Genomic DNA, 25,194 nt, shown 5'->3' on the forward strand with positions numbered 1-25,194 from the left:
TACTGTCAGACAGCTTTCAGTCTAACAAAGAAAACCATATACACACAATATCAAGGTATATAGGATAGGGAGAACATTCACAGTGGGGGGAGGTCGTGGGAATCTTCCTCATTTTACGTATGTAGAAAAAAGTTCAGAATGATTAAGGCTTCTGTGCAAGACTACATAATTAGCGGCAGAGACTACTTGAATTCACTCTTCTGACTCATTGTTTCTTCCATGCCATAAGTCTGGAATGTGGGGTATTTGTGGGGGGAAATGATTAATTGAAACAAGATAGATTTTATACCTTTCACTAATAATTTAGTGAGCTTTTCTACATGTTTCAATCAAGGGTCCCATATTTGTTCCTTTTTTACTGGCTATCCACAATGTCTGAAATGCTCTCCTTCCCAACCTCTTCCTCTTTCCCTGTCTTCTTTCACTTAGCTCCTTAACTTCTGCAGAAGGCCTTTTCTCAGTACCTCCATTTGCCTTCCCCTCTAAATTTACCATTCATTCTACTCTATATAAATAATATATGTACCTGTTTATTTACATGTTGTGTCCTCTGTTAGTATGTTAATTTCTTGAGGACAGGGACTGTTTTTGCCCATATTTCATATTCCCAGCGTTAGCTTAGGGCCTGGGAATTGAGCTGTCTTCTGTAATTTCTATTGTCAGCACCTATTCTTCTCACCAATAACTTTTTCCTCCCTGATCCACTATGGAATGCACTAGTTTCACATCTTTACTCCTACCTTTGATAATTCAGTTCTTTTCAGATTTTCAGAGGGTTTTTATTGCTAGTAACTGAACAACAGGGCAAAAAGACTTCTTACCTCTCTTGGAAAGCAGAATTTGGAACCCAGAGATCTGCACTCAAATTTGGGCTGCCATCTACCACCAGTGTGGCCTTGTGTAAGTCAGTTTAACTCTTTGGGTCTCAATTTCCTCATCTCTCAAATGAAAGATTTGAAATGGGAAACAAGTTAATACATTGTAGTTTGAGCATGTATAAAGTGAAGACCACGTGTAGTTAGATGTTGTTTTATCTTTTTTTAAGTTCCAGTACACTTACCATTCATAAAATAAACATCCCTATTGAATAAAAATATCTAAGTTTGTTTTTTAATTATTTTGTTATTTCAGTGGATATATGGTCTCAGCAGTGTAGGAGTACCCTTAGTTGCTATAGATCTCAACCTTATTCATATTGGTTGATTCTTTGTCATTCTTGTTCATTAAGAATTCACCTGGTACTCTCTAAGTCATCCTCTGATTTTTTTCAATAATTTGTGAATTTTGCAGCATTGAGTTTTGATCATTTTATTGTTGAATCCTATAAAGTTACAATGACCAATCTTGGCCCCAAAGAAGAGAGATCAGATGACAACCTCCCCCTTTCTTTGTAGAAATGGGATGATAATGGATACAGAATACAGCATGTAATGGCAGACTCTTTTTGATTGTTTAGTTTTGAGGAATTTATTTCTTATTGCTTCATACTTTTAAAAAGATGGCTCTCTAGAAAGGGTTGCAAGGAGGATATAGAAGGGAGATACAGTGAGAGATCTAAATGGATACTAGTGAGCACATGGACTTCTTTTCCTTTCACAACATAACTGGTTCAACTGCTTTTCCATTCATGCATGTGCTTGATAATCTTTTATGTCACATTGTTATTAATATGCTGTAGCCTAATTATACTCACTGTATGTCTTTCCTTTGCTCATTAGAATTTCTTTGCCATTGAGGTCTTAGTGTTCCCTGATTCTAGTCAGTGTAAAGAAAAAGCCACATTTTTGTACCGGCTGTGGTACTGTGCTAATGATTCATGGATATATGGTCATTACTGAGAGATTATTAGCATCAAAAAAAGATAGATTTTCATCATAAATAGCATTTTAAGGTCACTGAAAGTGCAGTTTGCTAATGTAATCCAGTCTGTTCATCACCCATTCTATGCTGCATGCAACATGAAATCTATTTGTGGTACATGTGTAAGCTAGTACAATGGACTGCTCATCCAACTGTATGTCCATAGTTTGATCAACTTGGATTGTTTCATCTGCTTCTTTTCCAGTGTGGGGCAGCAAGACCAATTTGTTTTGAAGACTCATAAAATAGGACTTTAAATGACCGAGAAATCTTAAAAAGATATCCAGATGTCACTTACTAGTTGTCGTATTAAGCTAAGTGTATTCAGTTGTCATCAAATAGAAGCATTAAATATAATTAACCCAGTCTGGATTTGTGCAAATGGTCAGTGAAATAATCACATAGACCAGGGGTCAGCAAACTTTATCCTGTTTTTGTACAACCCCAGCTAAGAATAATTTTTACATCTTAAAATAAACTTTTATTGCATTTGAAAATGTGAAAACCACTATTAACTTGGGGGGTACCATACAGAAAAGGCCCTGGGCTGTAGTTTGCCTATGTCCAATCTAGATGACAACATGCTGGTGATCCTGTTTCTCCTTGGCTAAGCTGATTATAGGATGTGCTATGAATGCATACACTCCTTTTATAGGTAATGTGGACCAGTGGAATAGTTTTGCATTGCAATTTAAGAAACCTAAATATTATTTGTGATTGTACCATCCTTTGACCTTAGATAAATCACAGTCTTTCTGGGACTCTTCTGTCATTGTTTCACATGATGCCCAAGAGCAATAAAAATTAACAAATTTTATTTCATTTTCACTTTCGTTTGGCCATTAAATTTTTCTTTTGTCATTTCCATGTTTTCAGTGAGTCCTTTTTTAGTATACTTTTCTGATTCTTGAACTAGGGGTTTATTTGAGGCTCAAAAATGTACTTTCTTTGTGTAACTTTCTTAAAATCTAGTCTCATAATAATTTTTATTAAAATTTTTAAAATTATGAACTTAAAAATTAACCTGAAGCATAGGAATTGTTCCATTTTTATTTTTTTGTCCCCATGCCCAGCACAGTTCCTGACACATGCTTATTGATCAACAAATACAAACATTCCACTATTCAAAAATAAAAAATGAGGATTGTATATAAAACTATGAACTTGAGAGATTTTATTTAAAAGTATGTTAAATTTAACAAGGTAGTAATAAAATATTCCATTTTCATCCTCTTCTGAACTTTTTTTATTTCTTCTGTAGATTTTTGTTTTATTGATGCTTTTTTTATTTGCATTTCTGTAATCTCCTAGTAACTGATCCCATAATCCTCCCCCAAACAACCAAACAAACAACAAATCAGTCACATTGAAGAGTTCAGACTTTAGGGGAAGACCTGGACTAGATCATGCATTGACACTTACTAGCTTTTATGGACAGGTCATTTGACTGCAAGCAGTTTCCTTCAGATTTTTCTACTAAGACATAGAGGTTGCAGTCTTTGTTGCTGGAAGAGGTTCACAACACTGGACTTCTCCCAGATCTTTCCTCTGTTTTTTTTTTTTAAACCCTTTCTCTTTTCCCTTCTAAAAGAATCTTTTATGGTGATATTGTGAAACATAGGCGCTGGCTTCTGGTTGGCTTTGTTTTTTTAATAATCCATTTCTGTTGTGCAAATTTTACTTTATGGTTGTGGTTGTCAAAATTTCATCCTATAACTGATACTCTTCCTTCAACATAAAGGGAAGCTGGGTGTTGCTACACCATGACTGTTTGCATCATAGTTTAGTTCTCCCTTTTAGTGTCTTGGCAAGTTTTTATATGTGGAGAGAAAAAATTCTTGATAGGTGGAAGAGATTTTAAGCACCAAAAGGCTCTAAAATATGTGGAGAACTTAACTTTATATTCTTTACTGGGTCTTAACCCAGGTTTTGGAAAAACTGGTTTTCTATCAAATGCTTTTTTTTGGACTTTGTAGTTCTTCATAAAACTTGTCAGCTTTGATGGATAGTTGACAGTAGTCATCTTAATGTGTTTTGGGTGCATATAATGTTAGAGTTTTTGTTGATAAGATTTTAGAAGCATCAGAATACCATTTTTAGGATCATTTTACAGCTATCGTATTGATCTTGAGGGAAAGTTAGTTGAATAGTATTAGAAACTTTAAAAAAAAATAGTTTTATTATTGGCTTCCCATGATGTACTAATGCTTTAATATAAGAAATTCTCTTTCCCAGTGCAGGTCAGCAACCTTTGTGCAACTTGTAGTGAGTTTCTGAGGGTTCTTGGGAGGTTAAGTGACTAATAGTATTTGTCATATTCCTTTGTCTGAATCCACCACTATGTTTTTCCAGAGTGTCTCTCACTTTAAGATTATACTTTAAAATACTTAATGTTCATGGGACTGTCAGATCTGTTAATTTATAATTCAGATTTTATAATTGTAATGTATATATTTTGTTTTTATATCACTTCTATTCATTCCTGAATATGTGCTGTTGCCCCCTTCCATGATAGTGAAACCATTCCGTAAAAAAAAAAAAAAAAAAAGCATTTCAGCTAATTAACCAAATACACCCAATCAGGAGGCATTTATTAAATGCTTTCTGTTTACTAGACAAAGATATGATGCTAGGTGTTAGGATACAAAGACAAAAATTAAATAGTCACTGCTTTCTTGGGAGTTTATATTGTATTGGAGGATGGCAGTATATGTCAGGGGTTCTTACCCTTTTTTTGTGGCATTAAGCCTTTGGTAATCTGGTAAAGCTTATCTACCCTTTCTCAGAATGTTTTTAAATACATAGAATACATAGGTTTACAAAGGAAACTAATTACATTGAAATAGTTATGAAAATATTAAAACAAGTTCACAGACCCCAAAAGAACCTCTGGTTTATGCAGTATTTCTCTATGGTGACCAAGCATCAAAGTGCTTACATTATTGTAGACCTGAGCATAAGAAACTCAAATTTGAAATTGTAGAAATACAATACAGAACCAACTTAATTGCTTAAACTTCTATAGTTCTGGGCCATTTCTGTAAAATGCAGCTTAGTAATTTTGATAGTAAGTGGTTGAGATTGTTATTGGCATAATTTTAATAAATCCTCATGCCTGAGAATCTGTAAAATAATTTTATGAATCATTCTTTGGCAATTTGCTCCCCCTACTGGCAGAACTGCAACATTGGTTGATAGTTGAATAGTTTTATAGTAAGCTATTTGGAAAGTAAACAGCTAATAAGAAGTAGAAGCATCGGTTTTACCTAAAACTAATAAACCTCCAACATTATATTCCCTGGAAAATTCTTATCATTTTTGTACTTACTGAATAAAGTATTAAAGATCATTATTTCACTTTATTTTTGTTATCGTTACACGTAATAACAGTTTTTAACATTCATTCAAATTTGGAGTTCCAAATTCTCTCCCTCCCCTCTTCCCTCCTTGAGAAGGTAAGCAATTTGATATAGACTGTATATGTGCAGTCATACAAAACATGGTTCCTTATTTGCCATGTTGCAAAAGAAAACAGACAAGAAAAATAAAGTTTTAAAAGTATGCTTCGATCTACATTCAGACTCCCGTCAGCTCTTTCTGTGGAGGTGGATAGCATTTTTCATCATTTTCATCCTTTGGAATTGTCTTGGATCATTATATTGCTGAGAATAGCTAAGTCATTCATAGCTGGACCATCATACAATATTGCTGTTACTGTGTACAATGTTCTCCTGGTTCTCACTTCACTTTGCATCAGTTCCTGTCTTGCCAGATTTTTCTGAAACCATCCTGCTTGTCATTTCTTATAGCATAGTAGTATTCCATCACAATGAATATATATTTTAAGGAGGTATTTACTTTGACAGAATATCGAGGCTCAGCTAGCCTATCACATCGCTAGCTAGGATCATACAACTGCTTGGTGGTTGAGCCAGGACTTATACTTCAGTCTTTTGACATCTAGTTCATTTTACTTCCATAATGCCATGGTCTCTCTAGATAAGTAATCCAGATTCTGCTTTTAGTTTTGGCTCTTTATAAAAGCTGGTTAGGGAAATGGAAAAAAAAAAAACCAATGGAGAAGCAGCATGATGTAGTTAACGGCTAGAGTCGTAGGCTTGGAATTAGGTAGAACTGGATTTAAATGCTTCCTGAGACACTTGTTAGCTATGTGATTCTAGGCAGGTCATTTAATCTCTCTTGCCCTTCAAATGAGGAGATTAGAGGTGGCCTCAAAGGTCCCATCCATAAATTTATGATCTTATGGTCCCCTTTATGTGCTTCTGTCTCAAGAAGGATGAGGTTCAGACTAGAAAAGATAAATATATGGTTAGAAGGGATGAAGAGATGGTGAAAGAGCTCTTGACCACTTGAAAATGAATTTAGGCGTCCAAACCCAGGGTGATCATATTCTAGAAGACTAAGAAACAAGCCCTTAGAGAGCTAATTTTAAGCTACTGTTGGCATTTGAAAAAAACATGGAGGCTAATGAGAAGATTGGAAACTAGTAACTATTCAAAGAGGTGAACTTTTTTGAGATAAGATCATAGATCTAGGACTAGAAGGGATGCTAGAGGCCCTCTATTCCAATTCTTTGAAAAACAAGAGGTTGTACAGCATAGATAAGGAAACTGGGGTCCAGAGAAGTTAAGTGTCAGAGCTGAGATTTGAACCCAGGTCCTGTTATTTGAAAAAGCAGTGTTCCTTCTGTGATGCCTCAGTTTTCCTGTGGCAGAGTGATGATGTAAATGGGAGATGCAATTGGGAGGCCAGGGTATACAACAAAAATCAACATGTAGTAGTACCCATGTAAGATGGGTGGAGGAGATGCCTGCACCACCTGAACTCTGGAAAGGAGCAAGGGTAACCTTGACCAGTGTGTAGTTATTGGTGTCTTGCTGCCAGTTGTTTACACATACCATGTATCTCCATTGACCTTTGAGTGACCCATAATTTTGATTCCTCAAAGATTGTGGTTTTCTATGATTTGTAGGAGTATTGTATCCCTCAAAGATGCTTGTTGTTATCAAAATATACTGTATTTTGGGTAAATCTTCAAGTCATCCAAAGTGCATCCTAGTTTCTTCTTTTGTCCTGGACCTAGTGCATGGTGTTCATCTATGTAGCCAGTTTTATGGATTGTCCTTGCAGTTAAGTGCATCATAATCTAGATAATAGATAGCCTTCATCAACTTGTTTTTTTTTTTTTCCTGCTTGTTAGGCCAAACTCTTTTGAGTGATTGTGGATTTCTTTTAGGAGGCTCTGCAGTGTTCCAGGGCTTGATGCAGTCAACGCACTATCATCCACAAACAGGAGCATCTACAAGACCACCATCTCTAAGGAATCCTTCTTCCGTTTGGACTTTGTGCTGGATGTCCTTCATGATGGTGGCACACTTTGCCAACATACATATATCCCGCTTGATGTTAATAGAGGAGTGTTAAACAAGGCGAGCATACATATCCTTATTTTTTCCTTGCTTGACAGTAATCACCAGTTGATTTTCAACCAGGGTGTTCTCTATAGTTATAATTATCTCTATAACCAAGCCTTGTATGATCTCGATATATACATGGGAGATACTGTTTTGGAGAAGTGCTTTAAGGCTGCATTTTGACTGAAACATTTTTTTTTAAATAGACAGTATTAGGCTCTGATATTTTTTGGACTTTTCAGTTAATAGTGTGAATGAAAAGTTATAGTGTGCTGCACAATATCACTTTTAAAAGTCACTTGGTCTTCTGGCATTTTCTTCAAACATAATTTGACCTGCCTGTAGATTATTTTCATTAATATAAAGATGGGAAAATTAGGAATATGGGTCAGTAGTGCCTGATTTCATGTAACCTTTTTTGAGGCATTTTACGCTCTCGGATTTTTCCACACTTTTGGTATGTTCCCTTTCTTCGGATTCCTCAGTAATCTCACTCCTGTCTTTGTTTTATTTTGCGCCACAGCTTTTTCCTCCTGTAACACCTAGTGGACTAAGATGTTGAGTCCAAACCTCAACAGTATACTCCTGTGTATGTGTGTGTACATATACAGAATAAATATAAGTACATGGTGCTCAGGGCACTAGGAGTTGAGGGGAGCAGGAAGCATGTTGAAGGAAGAAAAGAATTGTATAAGGTGATGGTGAGGAGTGAGTATATTCCAAGCATGGAAGATGGCCAGTTCAAAGACATGGAGAAGGGAGATGGAGTGTTGTGAGTGTGGAACAGAGAAAAGGCTGGTGTGATTTGATCACAGAGAGTAAGTAGACAGAATAATGTCCATTGAAGCTGGAAGGAGAAGGTGGGGAAATTGTCTTAAGAGCTTTACAGTTTAAACATGAGTTCATATTTGATTCTAGTGGTTAATAGGGAGGCATTAGAGTTGATTTAGTAAAAAAAAAAATGCATGGTCCCATCTGTCATACAGGAAAATTACTTTGACAGCAGTGTGGATGATGGATTGAAATGGAAAGACATGAGGTAGAGAGAGAAATCAAGAGGCTGTTGTAAAATAAGAGAGGTGATGAGCACCTGAAAACTAAGGTGGTTGCTGTATAAATAGAGAGAAGGGATTAAATGTGGGAGACACTTTGGAGGTAGAAATGGCAAGTTCTGTCACCTGATTGAAAACATGGGGTGAGGGGAAGTGAGGAATTGAAGATAATGCCAAAGTTACTATAACAAAGTTACTATAATGGGAAACTGGGTGGATGGAGTGGTATCTTTGAGAGAAATAAGAAGTTTGCAAGAGAGATGATTTGGGGAAGAAAGACAGTAAGTTCAGTTCGGGACATAATGAATTTAGTATGTCTCTTGGACATCCAATTTGAAGTGCCTGATAGGTAATTGGAAATGTAACAGAAACTGAGAGGAGATACTCGGACTGGATATATAGATCTGTGAGTTACCTTCATATTGGAACTGAAGAAAGTATAGAGAGGAAAAGAGTAGGAAGCCTAGGACAGAGCCTTGTGGAATACTCACAGCAGAGTAAAGATATGATGAACCGTCAAGGAGTGTTTAGACAAGTACAAGGCAAACCAGGAGTGAGTACTGTCCAGAGAGCCCAGAGAGGAGAACAATTAGTCAGCAGTAACTATGTGAAGGAAGAGAACTGAAAAAAAGACTATCAGATTTGGCAGCAGGTGACTTGGGAGAGAATCAGTTGTGAAGTTGGAATAGAATAGAATGAGATTCCATGGGGAGAAGGAGAGTCGTTGATGACTGTGGGTTACTGGGAAGATGATGGTGCCCTCAGCAGAGATAGAGAAGCTTGGAAGTTTGGTTTGGAGGGGAGATGGAGATCCAAGCCCACCTCCACATTGAGATAAAGCAGCTGAGGATAACTTTGCTGAATACCCATGCACACATACGCTGAGGAAGATTTGTGATGTTATCAATGTGACACTCTCCATCAGTGCAGACTGCAAGCCACCGGTGCTTATTTATCCAGTGTATCACTTGGCTGTACCCTAACATTAGTCTGTCTTAGGGAAGTCGACCCAATATGTGGGGGACTAATCCTTAATTTTTCCTGATAACATTCTCATGAGGTCTCCTAGTTATCTCTTGTCCTTGCTGCTTGCTTGACCAATGATCATTTCACCCAGGAAGCCAGGTGGTACAGTGGAGAGAGGGCTGGGCCTGGAATCACAAAGATCTGAGTTAAAGTCTAGCCCCAGATATTCACTAGCTGTGTAACCCTGGGGCAAGTCTCTTTACTTCTATTTGCCTCAGTTTCTTCATCTGTAAAATGGGGATGATAATAGTACCTGCCCCTCAGGGTGGCTACTGGCACATAATCAAAGCCATATAAATGTTAGCTATTATATTATCATTATTATCACAAGGAAGCTAGGTTGTATAGTGGATAGAGTGTCGGGCCTGGAGTCAGGAAGACCTGAGTTCAAATTTGGCTTTAGACACTTCCTTACTGTGTAAATCTGGGTAAGGCCCTTAACATCTGTGTGCCACAGTTCCCTTGTCTGTAAAATTAGGATAATAATAGCACTTACCTCCCAGGGTTGTTGTGAGGATTGAATGATACAATATTTGTGTAAAGTACCTGGAGCGTGCCTTGTACATACATAGCACATAGTCAATAAATTCTTGTTTTTGCTTAATCCTTTCCTTTCTCCCTCTCTGCTTTACTCTTCTTTGATATTCCCTGTTTGTTAAATTTTGCAGTGGCTTCATACTCGCCATGAGCCTGTCCATAGTCCACTCTGTCATACTGCTTTTTGATTCTATGAAAACTCTTGTGTTCTAAGTCTTGAAGATAACACAACAACACTGATAAATATAGGTAATAAAAAGATGAACCATTTTGGGAAAACTTTAGGGTCATTAAAGACACTGCTATTTCCTGAAGGTGCATCTGTCCCACCCTCCTCTTGTTTAATTTTGGGTTCTATTGAAAACTCTCCATCCCAGATTCAGAGATATATTGATAGGCAATTTGTGTAGGTTAACTGCCATAATTTGGGTTCATCCATCTGGTTTTTCCAATGTGGATGTTTAAGTCAAACTCTTGGAACTTGATACAAGTAGCATGATATCATCTGCCTGCAAAAGTGTTTGTAAGACCTCACCATCCTAGATAATCCCTTGAAATTTGGATTCTGCTCTGGATCATTTCTGTCCTAGGGGCTAACACTTTTGGCTAGGTATTTTTAAGCTATGTTGTACTTCACCTGATGTTTGAGATTAGTGATTTGAATGAGTTTATCTCAGTTTTTATATTTTTCAAGGAATCTTTGATGTATGGATGGGAGACACCTTTTTGCAAGAGTCTTTGAGGAGTCTTTTGGTCTTCTGAATCAAAGGCTTCTTTATGGTTAATATCATTTGCATAAACCTGCCTTTTCACTTGCTAATGTGTTAATGGAGGATGCCCTTCATACATGTGTCAGTGTTTTATACACATGTGGAGATAGGTAAAAAGGCCATAGTTCTTGATGGTCTCTCTTGGTCTATTGTTTTCATTTTGTTTTGTTTTTGAAGGTATGAGATCTCAGGATTTTCTCACACCTGGACATCTTTCTTTTTCACAGCATAACAATTATATCTTCTTCAGCACAGATCTCTATGTGACTTGCTCTAATTACAGTTGTTTTTTTTTCCTTGTCTTTGTTTTCCTTAGTAACATTTTGCCTTCCTCTATAAACACATCTAAACTATGTTATTGTCCTGGATGGCGAAAATAATTGCTCATAAATTTTTTTTATATCTTTACTGCTTTTCTTCTGTTAGCTACCTTTAATCTTTCACTTTTATATATTATAGGGATTCTTTTGGTTACGTGGGCATCTCCAAGGCTTTCTTGAAACTGGCTGTGCTTTCTGCTGCGTTCTTTTGCTTTTTGGATGATGTTGTTCACAATCTTCCATCATCCCTTTTTAAGATTTCCACATGTTTATTTCAAAGTTATTATCTTCTCAACTGTTTTCTCTTTGACTGCCATCTCCATTACTTTGGCATGTAACTCACATATTTGCTAAGTAAGGTAAACTTTGGTCTCATGGGTTCTTTGTTGTGGCATTGATTTGCATTGATTAAATGTCTGGATTTTGTTATAATTGATCTCCTTTCTATTGTCCATTCCTTTTTTTTTTTTCATCATCGGGTGACTTTTTTGAATTAGGTCAGAATTGACCTGCATCAGTTGCATACCATTTTCCCCTTTTATGTTTATTCTTTCAGCTTTCTGCCAATTTAGATCTTTGCTCTTAACAAATTGTCAGGTGTAGTTGTGCACTTATTTGTTTATGTCTGTATTTTTATGATTCTCTTGATGTAAAGAACTCCAGATGAAGAAACTCCTTCTACCAATATGAATATTCTGTAACTTAGTCTTAGTTGCCTGGGACAATGAGAGATTTTAAAGAGATAGAAAATTTTTTATTGCTGAGGAGAGAGGTGAGATTTGTTCAAATTACTCCTGCAGTCCCTTGATCTGTTGCAAAGCATCTTATTCTGTGGGAATTCCCTCCCTTCTTTCTCATTTTCTACCTTGGGACATTGTAAAACAAAGTATAATTGGTTGGAGTAAAAATGGGTTCTGAGAATCTTCTTGTAACAGGTCTTTATACTATTAGAAAATGTATAAATTTTACAAGGAGAGCACATGCCCTCTTCTGTCTCTAACTTTCCATGTCTGTCTTTCTCGCTGCTGGGGGGGAGGGTGTGTGTGTGTGGGGGGGTGTGGGTGTGTGTGTGTGTGTGTGTGTGTGTGTGTGTGTGTGTGTGTCTTGTATCTTCCTCTCTAAGGTATTTAGAGTAGGGATTCAGGCAGTCACTGGAAACACACCATTCATTCAAATTGAGTGCTCAGCCTCCCATACATACCTTTTAGTTACTGCTGACAGCTGGTGTGCCTAAGAGATATGCTGTGTATATGTGTATAAGTTGCTACTGCTTCAGCTGCTGTTGGAGAGACCAAGAATTATTAAATTATGTCTCAGCTAATAAGAACTCTATTATGGTGCCCTTGGCATCATGTAAATCATATTTGTAAAAACAAGCTTTAGTGAGGTGAATGAGTAATTATTCCTGTTTTTCACTTGTATAAAATCGAGGCATATATGTTATTTTATGTACCAGTGAACACACAGAACTAGTAAATATTGAATTTTTCTACCATTTCACCCCCCTTCTCTTTTAATTTTTGCTCATTCTCAGTGGCCGAATATCGTTGCTAAGAAAGATAGGTTTTTGTTTCAGTGAGCAGCTTTGAATAATTTCAAGATAGTCCGCAATTTCTCAAGTAATATCCAGCGTATTTCTAGTCTTTTGCCTGTTCAAAATACTCAATTACATCCTATAACCTGGGTGAAATGTATCCTTCATTGACTTGTTTTTACCTGTATGAATTGATAGATCCATCTTTTGAGTTAGGATGAATTTTTTTTGGAGGCCCTCTTGTGTTCAAACATAGTACTGTCAAACAGTGGCATCTGGAGAACACTGTTTTCAAGCAATCCCTTTTCCATTTGGATTTTGCGTTATATATTCTCCATAACCATGACAAACATATATATCTTACAACTTTATGTTTTGTTCAGTATTAATAATTAGAAGATTATTAATCAAAATTAACCTGTAGTTTGTCAGTAAGGAAATCTTCATAACATATGCACGGGAGACAACTTGTAAGAAAGCATTTTTCTTTACCTGAGTTAAATGCTTTTAAATATAGATATTCCATTTTCCATTCTCTGCACAATTGAGGCAACTGTCACAAAAGATAAGAGTATTCTATAGAAAGGTATATATGAAAGTCTCTTTATGCTCTTTCTCTATATTAGAAAAAGGAAGGGAGGAAGGAATGGGGGGCATGTTTATTAAACGCTTACTATGTGCTGTTGACATGCATAATGTATTCATAAAACATCCTCAGTTATCCGTAAACTTTTCATGAGAATAGGACCACAGATAAGTAATTACTGATTTCCTTCTCATTGTCTCTTTAGGGTAATGATCTATGAATTAGACACTCTTGAAATTTTCCTATCCCTCTAATATTTTAAAAATTGATGCTAAGAGTAACTTTAAAAACATGTTGTCCCTAGCACCTGTGCCTTGTGTTTTTATTTGATGTAATCTAACCATTCTTCCATATTTCACTTTTTGAATGCCATTGTGAACTTTCCATGTAGTACTTTATGTAGTGAGTTGTATCCATGTGATTATTACTGTATCATCAGTGATGAAAAAAAGATCATTAGATACTTAAAAGTTCTTTTCCATTTCTTTTAATTGTTGTCTTTTATTTTGATGTCTTTGAGGGGTACCAGTATGCCCCTCCCCCACCTGAATTGCTATCCGTTACAACAAATAAAAAAGAAAAAGAAAAGGTCAGTTCGGGGAAACTAACCAGCCATCAAACCCATATGGCAGTAATGTACTATTCCACTGTCATAGGCCCCTTCTCCACAGAATAAGACAAAGAATAAGAGAGGATAAGGTAAGAAGTGCTAAGGAAACAGCTTATAAATTGAATAGAAAATGGAGCTTAAACCTGGTACTTCAGAAGCTTTAACTCCAATAAGGTTACAGTGAATATGTGCAGAACAGATGAGGAAGGTGTATCCCACAAATCAGAAAATAAAATTCAGAATAGGCAGGAATAGAAGAGAAATAATGAGGGCAAAACAAGGAGAAACTTCTGTTATAGGTTGTGGTTAAATTGAAATAACTAAAAGCCAGAGGTAAAGGAGAATCTTTAAAAAAAAAAAAACCCACTGCATAATTGAGTGGGGAAATAAAAAGGGAAAGGGGACAAAAATAGATAAAAGCACAAAATAATAAAGTAAAATCATCTTAGGAAAGAGTAGGTGAATGAGTTCAAGAGAAGAGCGTAGAGTGTATAGGAATAGACTATGATCAGAATACTTTAAGCAGTAACTAATCACAGAGACAAACTGCTGACTTAAAGACTAAGAGTATTTAAAATATACTAAAGACATAAATGGCAGAAAACAGGCCTAAAAAATGACTTTTAAATAGTTCATTAAAAATGAATAACAGAATGGATAAGAAAACAAACCCAGTAATTTGTACAGAATGAAAATGAGAGGTTAAAAAGCAAAATTTATTTTGTATTATGTAAATCCAAAAAAGCCAGAAGTTGCATTTATGGAATCAAAAGAAAAATAAAAATTCATAATGTCAGGAGATAAATAAGAAAAATATACAACACTTAAAGGCTCCATAGTGATCTAACAGCACTACTAATCATATGTACCAAATGGCATCACCTCTTAATTCATAAAGGAGAAAATTAATTGGTTTGCAGTTCACACACATACACTAATAGTTGGACCACAGGTTCTTTTCCATTTCACAGTTATTCTTTAGTCTACCTGGATTTACATTTTCTGACATAGTTGAATCTCATTCCAACCTTTTGGAAGACTTATTTTCCCCTCCACTGCTTTAACATTTTTTTTAAAGTAATACTTCTTTATCTTCTATTTTTTGCTTGTACTCTAAATAAGGGTATTGCCATTGCCTGCTGTGTCTCTTCCTGGAAGAGAGATCAAGTATTTCATATAGCTGAACTGAGTTTACATTCTTTTAATCTCGTTCCTATTTTTGTTATTTTGTATCTGTTGAACCTTGCAAAATTCTGATAATCGTGGTCATAGTGTCATAAATTTAGAGCAGGAAGGACTCCATAGTTTATCCAGGGCAATAAAAACCGCTCATTTTCTAGATGAGGAAGTTCAGTGACTTGCCCAAAGGGAGCACAGGTAGTATATTTTAGTGTAGCATTTGGCCCCAGGTTTTAGTAATGTCCATCACACTGCATTTTTTCCTTTTTTTGGTGCGCGGGATCAGTTGAAGCTGTTGTAATTGCCCTTTTTCATCCTAGTGGATTTCCTCATAGAGTTAACTTTTAGTTTGTCTTAAATGTGTATAGGTAGGAATTTGGAAAACAATTCCTATGTTGGTAAGCTCTTATTTCCTGTTAATATCTTGTAGTCAGGTTAGCTTGCCATGTCTATTATTCTTTGCCTCTTCAACTGAAGAAAACATTCATTCAATCATAAACATAAATTTTCAGCTATTTATAAGCCTTTCACATATTTTATTAATTAATCCCACTATATTTTCCAACACATTTCACCATTATTTTCTCTATATACCTTGACATTGAAGTCACTACTTATGTTGACTTAGATTGAAGAATCTTGTCGTTTACTCTTCCTCTATCACCTACAACAGAAGTTAATCCATGAGTTCTAATCATCTTCAAAGGCTAGGTGTCTGCTTTTTTAATAGGTTATAAAGGAGATATTTAGGTGTTGAACTGAGTGATCGCTAAAGTTTTTTTCCTTCAATTCTGATACAAGTCTTATTTGCTTTTGCTCACAAGCATCGATGGGGAGATGACCATGGAGCCCATGAAATAGTACTTGTTGCCACTGAACACATGGTGGACTTTACTTTCTCATTTGACTCTCTGAGGCAGATGTGTGGGCCTTCCTTCTATTTACCTAAAACTTTAAAAAATGATTTTTGATTTTCTTTTAGTGAGGATACTGAGTTTTACTGCATTGATAAAAAAATTATAATCAACTTTGACCATCAAAGAAAGTAGAGCTATCACACCAGGCCTCTTCATTATAGTCACTGGTACACTTATGGGGGGGGGGGGGGCGGGAATGACACAAACAGACAAGATGCATGCTAGATATGATCCAGTGATGATGGCATGGATGAATTGTTTTTTGAGGTATCTGACTGAGGGGGTGGAGAACATCTCAGACATTTTTAAGACAGTCTCTCCCCCCCCCCCCCCCAAAAAAAAATACAGCCCAACGATAGAACATCATCAAACACAGACCTAAATGTCTCATTTCTGTATAAAATTTTTATTAGGATGATGTACAAGCTTCTTAAAGTCATGCTTGTCTAGAGTATCAATGAATGGGTAATTTTCATTAGTGAGTAGGCAGTATTGCAGTTGATATTCCACAGTATCAATGCAAAAATGATTGAAACGGAGAGAATAGAAAATCTGAGTTCTTTTGTTGATTCTAAAAGGCCATTCGTGGAACAAAATGCTGCCTTAAAGACTTTTTTTTTAAGATGTGTCCCACGTATACACAGTTGATTTTTTTTTCAAACCAGAGATCATTAAATGTTCCTTCCATTAAATGAAACATATATATATATATGAAACAATAAATAGAGATTACCCTTTTCACCCTGTTGATTGTTTATTTGGTTGGTTGGTTGGTTGGTTTTTGGTAGGGTGATTGGGGTTAAGTGACTTGCCCAAGGTCACACAGCTAGTAAGTGTGTCAAGTGTCTAAGGCCAGATTTGAACCCAGGTCCTCCTGACTCCAGGGCTGGTGCTCTACTCACTGCGCCACCTAGCTGCCCCCAGAGTTCAGATTGAAGGGAGATTTCCTACAGATATGCTACAATAACATGCTGGTTGTATTAGGCCCTAGAACATTGCTGAGGTCCATGTTTGAGCCGAGTGAAAGTTAGTTAGCCAAACAGTCCACATAGTAAAAACCAAGCGTATGCTTATTGTGCAGACTATGGAATACAAGTAGGTGGACAATATAAGTATCTCAAAAGTATATGGGAAATTACTCATCTTCTTTAATGACCTTACATGAATTGTAGGCCCCTTTGGTCCATAACAGATTTCTTTGGTGGGATTGTGTGTCTGTGATTCATCAACCTATACATTCTCTGCAGAATCACTCAGGGCATAATAGAGATTCACATGGTAGATGTGAGATGGCTTCAGCAAATAACAACTGGGTAACTTTAAAGAAAGGGCAGCTAGGTGGTACAGTAGATAGAGTGATGGTCCTGGAGTAAGGAAGACTCATCTTCCAAGTTCAAATCTTGCCTTAGACACTTAGTAGCTATGTGACCCTAGGCAAGTCACTTACCCCCTTTGCCTCAATTTTTTCATCTGTAAAATGAGCTGAAGAAGAAATGGCAAAGAATTCTAATATCTTTACCAAGAAAACCTTAATTGGGGTCACTAAGAGTCTGAAACATCTGGACAACAACAAATTTCAAAGAAAAACTGGTTGCCATAAAAGTTGTGCATCGTTGAGAAATAATGTAGTTTGTACAAATAACGAAGAGAAAACTGTTGGAAGGCATCCTGCAAAGTAGGTAGACCTTGAGGAGCTATAGTTTTATCATATGGGGCAGGCATGAGCAATGCGGGATCAGTATTAGATGAAATGTCCACATCAGTGAAATCACAGATATATTTGATTATTCAAGAACAACTCCTGTGATAGCAAATCTGAATTGGTGGGTCTTTAAATTTTAAGGATTCTTTTAACTATCAATACTGTTGCTTTCTTCATTAAGTTACCTACAGAGTTTTTTTCTTTCATCAGTACATTCAGACTCCCTCTCTCTTCTTTTTTTTTCCTGCTTTAATGCAACTGGAACCCACTAATGAGTATAAGAGATTATGGAACCATTCGATATTAGAGTAGGAACCAAGATACTTTACTCTCTTCTCGCTCTCCCTCTTCCTCTTCTCACTCTTTCTGGATACTTAATTCAAATCTCAACTTTTAGTTTTCTGACTAAAATTTAAGAGCAAATTTATATTCTAAGGGGATTCAAGAGATTCTAGCCACCTTAGTTTATAGTTGCTTATTTTTTGTTGTTAATAAAATTGGTAGTTTAGGAATTTGAAGGTTTAAAAAAATCATTCCATGAATTTAAATGTATCATACTTTTAAAATATGAAAATGATGAATAAGATGACCATATTTTTTTCTTTAGTTCCTGCAAATCAGATGTTAATAATTATTGAAAACCTTTAGTGTATTTAACATCCTGTCAGCATATTCAGTGCATGAAAAATTGCGAGCTAATAGAATAATAACTTTGTATTTAAAGGAATTTTTCTTCCATCTCTTACTCTCTGTGCATTCAGAATCTGCATCAGGAGATAAATCTGTATCCCATTCTTGCACAACTCCTTCCACATCATCTGCCTCTGGGCTAAATCCCACTTCCGCACCTCCAACATCTGCTTCAACAGTCCCTGTTTCACCTGTTCCACAGTCACCAATACCTCCATTACTTCAGGACCCAAATCTTCTTCGACAGCTGCTTCCTGCTTTGCAAGCCACCTTGCAGCTTAATAATTCTAATGTGGACATATCTAAAATAAATGAAGGTAAGATTTTCAACATTTTATACAAAAAAAAATTAACTTGAACAACATACAATGATTGAGTATAGACAATTTGATGCAGTAGTCTAGATATGGTCTAACCAGAGCACAGTACCTAAAGCCCATCACTATCCAAGTATTACATGCTATCTTGGGGTAATCTCATATTAGCTTTTATGGCTACCTCATTGCATTGTTGACTTATTAAATTTTCCGTCCACTATAATGAATTTGTTTAATTATGTTTGCAAAGTCGGTATATTTTTGAAACCAAAGTTTAAGACTTTACATTTATTTCTAAAATTTCATCTTATTTAGTTCAGTTCAGAATTTTAATGTCAGTCTTGTTGTATTTTGGTTCTTCCATACTGTGCTAGAACTTATCCTTTCTAGCTTGTATAATCTGTAAATTTGATACAGCATAGCATCTTTGTTTTCCATCTCAGTAGTTAAAATGTTAAAACTGTTCATGGCCAAGCATAGATCTGTGGGGAACTCCCATCAGAGACCTATTCCAATTTAACATTGGACCATTAATAGCTGTTTTTTGGGTCCAGGTTTTCATCTGGTTCTGAATCCAATTAACTGTGCTTTTATCCAGCCCTAAACTTTCTATCTTCTCCATAATTACAGCAATTACCAAAGATTTGTGTATCTACTTAAACCTGTTACTTCAGTGAAATGAGTTGTATCAGTTACTTTGCATACTTTTATTGTGTCTTAGCTTTGGGAATAATAATGAGTTGGATGTTTTCAGTTCTTACAGCAGCTGTGACACAAGCTTCACTGCAGTCTATACTCCATAAGATTCTTACTGCTGGACCATCTGCTTTCAATATAACTTCTTTGATTTCTCAAGCCGCACAGCTTTCTACACAAGGTATTTGAGGGCTTATCTTTAGTAACATTGCTTTCCTGGTTGTGTCCTTGAATTCATTGTTATGTTGTGTGACTTAAGAAGTTTAAATCATGAATAAGAAGTCACTCTGACATGTAACATTGCTTTCCAGGGTTGTGTTTGGATAACTAGTCTATTTGAGGATAATCATTAGCTAAAGTCATTTTTTGCTTTTCATTTGCTTCTATTTGATACGCATACATAAAGCCCCTGATGGTTAAAATCTTTTATTGGAAACTTGAATTATGTTTTAGAGACATGTCACTTAAAATAGAAATTTTAGAGTATTAAATGAGTACATTATGAGCTTTTTGTACGTATTTATAATAAATTCTTTTATTGCAGCTCAGCCATCTAATCAGTCTCCCATGTCTTTAACATCTGATGCCTCGTCCCCAAGGTCATACGTGTCCCCAAGGATAAGCACGCCTCAAACTAACACAGTTCCTATTAAACCTTTGATAAATACGCCTCCTGTATCGTCACAGCCAAAGGTATGACATTTAAAATATATGCTTATGTGGTGGTGATTTATTTTCTGATTGGTGCCTTGGAGAAAAATAATATTATTTTTTGGAACTTAATTTATGCAATTTTAATTTCTGGGTTTAAGAAAATGACCCCTATAAAATGAAACTGGGATAGAATAGTACCTTTGAGCCTGAGGGAAATGGCATAAAGTTCCAAGTGGTGTTGTTATTGTGGGCAGATGAAAAATACTTGAAAGTCCCTAGAGCTCTACTAATCCTTTGGGATGATCACTGTAGAATCAGGAAGCAGTGGATGGACCTTCTGGCTTTCCTGGGACATATCATATCCCCATTACCTCCAGAACTCTTTTTCTCATAGAATTTTATTGGGAGACATGTAACTTCGTAAGAAGATAGACTTAATGAACTTCAGAGCTCAGAGGACAGCCTAACACAAGAGAAAAGACACTGAATTGGCAGGCAGAGGAGTGGGATTAACTGTGTGATCTTGAGCAAATCAATCTTTCTGGGTCTCATTTTCCTCATCTGTTGAACCAGCAAACTTTGAATTCCCAGCTCTCAATTTGTTTTTGTAATTAACATGTAGCTCAAAAATGGAACCCCTCCTTTCCCAAGTTTTTACAAGTTATGGCTTGTTATTAATACTTATTAATAATATATTGGAAGACTTAATTTTTTAGAAATATTTGTTTTAAAACTTTGGTATTGTCTTCTAATTAAATTTAGTTCATAGCCTTAACTTTGTTTTAGCTTATTGTCTTTTTTGCCCTTGTATAATTTGTGTCCCTTATAGTCATATCAGATTCTGAACCTGCTCCTGAATAGGCTTGAAACTTAACGGTCTGTACTGTTAGAGTTTGTTGGTACTGAAAAGTATTTAACAGAGAAGAGCACATTCCAGTCTTTGAAGTCAAAAAGCTCATTTCTGTTAACAGGTCAGGAAACCTAGAGTTGAACTCATATAACAAGATATAAAGGAGAAGATTTGATTTTATGAAAGACTATCCAGATTTAAATTTTGCAAAGCCTGGGCATTCTATAGTGTTCTTTATTTTACCTTAAACTCAGCAGCTAGTTCCTCTACTGAGTCATCTTTTTGAATAATTTAAGTTCCCTTACGCAACATCCACTAAAACTTTTTATCTGAAAAAAGCATAGTTTTTTTGGTACTGGATCTAGAGGTTATAAGAATATAAGTAATTATTTGCCCTAAAAGAGAAAGTTGGTTACACCCACCCACATTTCAAGTTTAAAAGAACTTTTAGGATCTTAGATTGAGAGCTGAGAAGATCTCATTTTACAGATGTGGAAACTTGAGACCTCAAGAGATCAAATGTTACCAAGCTGTAAGCGGCAGAATTTAGATTGAGCCCAGCTCTTCAGATACTCAAAGTGCTTTAAAAGCTTTTTAGGATTAGGATGGTCAAGTGGGTTATAGCTCTGGACGTGGAGCTCCCTTTTTTTCCTGGCAAATTAATTAACCTCTCTGAGCCTCAGTATCCTCAACTGCAAAATTAACCATCTGGACTAGATTATCTCTAAATTACCTTTCATTTCTAAAAATGTAGTTTTTCTTAAGAGAACTAATATTTAGATGACTAAGCTGAGACATGAAGCTCTAAAGTTTTATTCACAGTCAGAGTTGATAGGTATCTTAGAACACATTAATTCATTACTTTCTTTTTAAAAGATAAACTGAAGCCCAGAAAAGTTGTAATTGTCCAAGATCATATAGCTATTTAATGGCAGAGTCGGGATTAAATTCTGGTTCTCCTGTTAGCTGCTGTTATAACATACTCCTATAAAGTGTTTGAAAATGTACAAAGAGGAGGCACTATACAAGATGGACAATCAATGTGTATAATGAAGTATTACATGATATTTCTTAAAATCATTAACATAAGTCAAGAATTGGGTTCATAAGGCTTGTATAAAACGATAGTAATTCTACACTTCATAATATTTAGATCATAGAATATTTAATAAGAAAGACCAAATGAGGTATAATCAGAATTTTTTTTTCTGTTTCACTTACTGGTAATGTTGCCACCATATTCCTACCTGTCCTCAAGTCATAAAACATTCTTATTGATAGAAATGGAAGAAAGGCTTGATTATTGATAGCTAGATGATACAGTGCCGGACCCGGAGTCAGGAAGGGCCAAGTTCGAATGTGACCTCTTATACTTAGTAGCTGGACAAGTCGCTTAACCCCTGTTTGCCTTAGTTTCCTCATCTGTAAAACCGGGATAATGGCAGTACTTCTCAGGGTTGTGAGAATCAAATAAGCTAATAATGTAAAGTGCTTAGCACAGTGCCTGGCACAGAGTAAGCACTAAATAAACCTTAGTTATCATCACCACCATCATCATCAATTTCTTAATTTTCTGTCCTTACTTTACATTTTTGTGGCCTGTAAAGGTGTGGAATGCTCTTACCCTATTTTTGAACTTCAGGTTAGTACTCCAGGTGTTAAGCAAGGACCAGTCTCACAGTCTGCCTCTCAGCAACCAGTAACTGCTGAAAAGCAACAAGGTCATGAACCAGCCTCTCCTAGGAGTCTTCAACGATCAAGGTATATTTATGTTGGGTCTGTACCTTTTGTTTTATTCTCATGTAAAATGACCTTATTTTCAATATCCTGAGTCTACATAAATCGACACTGAATCTTGCTTGGAAAAACATAGTTTTCAGTTTCTTTAAAAAAAAAAATTAGGATAAAGTTTTGTGTGAATCAACTGGAAATGTATGCTATTGAGTTAAAAGGCTGTAGTCACTGATCTACACAAAATATTGTGTAATGTCATTCTTAGTATCTTTATCGTGGGATCTCACTATTATAAGATCTTTTAAAGAATCAAACCAAGCTGAAATTCCCCTGCTTTGCTGCTTGCTAGCCATGCTGATGTTTTGGGCAAGTACTTCCCCTCAGAACTCATACATTTGAATGAATGTTATCTTTCGTAGTATATTTCTTGAGATGCTGCATGCTTATTTTAGTGATTATACTATGCTTTCCTCAGAACATCTTTAAAATTTGGGCTGGTAGGTAGCACAGGGGCTAGAGCACTAGTCCTGGAGTCAGGAGGACCTGAGTTCAAATTTGGCCTCCGGCACTTACCAGCTGTGTGACCCTGGGAAAGTTACTTAACCACAATTGCTTCTTCTTTACTGTCCCCCACCCAAAAAGAATATCTTTAAAATTGCTTTCTGAGGCTATAACGCAACTTTTTAGGTGTCCTTTTAGAAGTCATTTTACACAGGAGTGCCACCAGCATAATATCCAAAAAATCAGATTTTAAAAATAGAATAAAGTTTGCAACACTAGGATATATGAAAATCTTATAAACATTGCACAAATTTAGGGTTTTATTTCTTGCCTTTTTCAAAATTACTTCATTATTGACCTTTCCAATCTGCCCCACTTCCCTTCTTTCTAGGAAATAAGTATTTTCTCTGCAATGTAACATTTTGAGGTATTTAATGAATATATTGCTCATACTTTAAAATATTTTCAGCTAATTAAATGCATGACAGTGACATGATCATTTACATGTTTATAGTGCTTTATAGCTTACAGAGCACTTTTGTGGCAAAAACTCTGTGAAGGTAAATAGCTATATCTATCATTTGCATTTTATAATTGAGAAAAAATGAAGTTCTAAAGTTTTTGTTTTTTTTTTTTACTTTTTTTTTTGAGGGGGGGATGGCAGGGCAATTGGGGTTAAGTGATTTGACCTAGGTCACACAGCTAGTAAGTGTGTCGAGTATCTGAGAACAGATTTGAACTCAGGTCCTCCTGACTCCAGGACCAGTGCTCTGCTCACTGCATCGCCTAGCTGCCCCAGTTGTAAAGGTTTTTGACTATGGTCACTTGGCTAGTAAGTGAGAGAGCCAGGGCTTGCACCAAATCACAGAATCTTGCCCATTACACGTTGATTATAGGAATTATGCGACTCTGTTGCTGTGATTTATAAAACAGGTAACATTTAGCACATTTTAAACTTTTGGGAGTGAGTGTGTGTGTGTGTGTGTACACACCGCATGTATGTACACTGACATGCATATATGCATATGCATACATTTACCGTATTTCCCGGTGCATGAGATGATCCCATGTATAAGACGCACCTTAATTTTGGGGCCCGAAATTTGAAAAAATAAATGTATTACATAAAGTTATTGAACTCAAGTTTTATTTATCTGCTCATAGTACGCATGTTTAGTCCGTTCTGTTTCATGAACCTGAAGCACCAATTATGTCCTCCTTTGAAATCAGTAACTTCTTTTTCATCAGCAGTTCTTCTTGCCTCATGCTGAACCGTCTTTGTGGACACAGGAATTCCAAATGCCCTTTGCTCTTCAATCCATATCTTCAGTTCCCTCTCTAAATCAGGCCATTTTGCTGACTTGCCTCTCATGGCCTTCTTCTGCCATGGCATTTTCAGTAGGGTTTCTTCTTCTCATAGCCAGTCTCGGATTGTTTTCTCAGTTGGAAGACCAAACTTACGTTCAGCAACATGATTTCCATTCACTTTTACAAACTGGATCACTTTTAACTTCAATTCAGCACTGTACAGAAATCTTTTCTAAGCCATTTCTGGGCAGAATGTGGCAAAACATAACCTAATATACTGGTAACAAATGCGAAAAAGCGGGAAATGCAAGTAAAAATAGTACAAAAATGAGCACAAAAACAAGCATGAAACAGCGGGAAATGCAAGTAAAAAAATCTACAACGATGAGCATAAAAACAAGCATGAAAAAGCAGGAAATGCAAGTAAAAAATCTACAACCACTGTATAAGATGCACCCAGTTTTTAGACCTCAAATTTTTCGAAAAAGGGTGCGTCTTATACATGGGGAAATACAGTATATATTTTAGGGCTAGTACTAAGATGGAGGAAGGCTAGGAGAACCTTCTTGCCAAATTTGGGACTTTAGTTGAAATTTGAAGGAACCAGGGAAATTAGGTAGAGATGAGGAAAGGGAGACAGCCAGAGAAAATGCGTAGAGCCAGGAGGGATAAAGTGTCATGTTCAAGAAACAGCAAGGAAGGCAGTGTCACTGGCTCACCAGGTACACAGAAGAGAAGTAGGTCTAAGAAGACTGGAAAGGGAAGAAGGGGCCAGGTTATAAAAGACTTTGAAAGACACAGAGGATTTTATAGTTGTTACTGGAGGTAATAGAGAGATACTAGAGCTTATTGAATATGTGAGAGGTTCATAATGTCAGATCTGCATTTTACGATCAATTTGGCAGTTGAATGGAGG

At 36.2% G+C, this 25,194-nt stretch overlaps 1 protein-coding gene across 2 annotated transcripts in view; it reads left to right on the forward strand.

Moving 5' to 3' along the window:
• Positions 1–25,194, forward strand: part of WAC (WW domain containing adaptor with coiled-coil) — a 120,199-nt gene that overhangs the window by 76,421 nt on the left and 18,584 nt on the right. For both annotated transcript variants that reach the window (XM_036759313.1, XM_036759314.1), the window contains 4 exons: positions 18,290–18,535; positions 19,290–19,412; positions 19,776–19,924; positions 22,378–22,496. In XM_036759313.1, the coding sequence (XP_036615208.1) occupies positions 18,290–18,535; positions 19,290–19,412; positions 19,776–19,924; positions 22,378–22,496 (637 nt within the window). The remainder of the gene's footprint in view (positions 1–18,289; positions 18,536–19,289; positions 19,413–19,775; positions 19,925–22,377; positions 22,497–25,194) is intronic.

This window comes from Trichosurus vulpecula, chromosome 5, assembly GCF_011100635.1.
Source record: "Trichosurus vulpecula isolate mTriVul1 chromosome 5, mTriVul1.pri, whole genome shotgun sequence".
Classification (NCBI taxonomy): Eukaryota; Metazoa; Chordata; class Mammalia; order Diprotodontia; family Phalangeridae; genus Trichosurus; species Trichosurus vulpecula.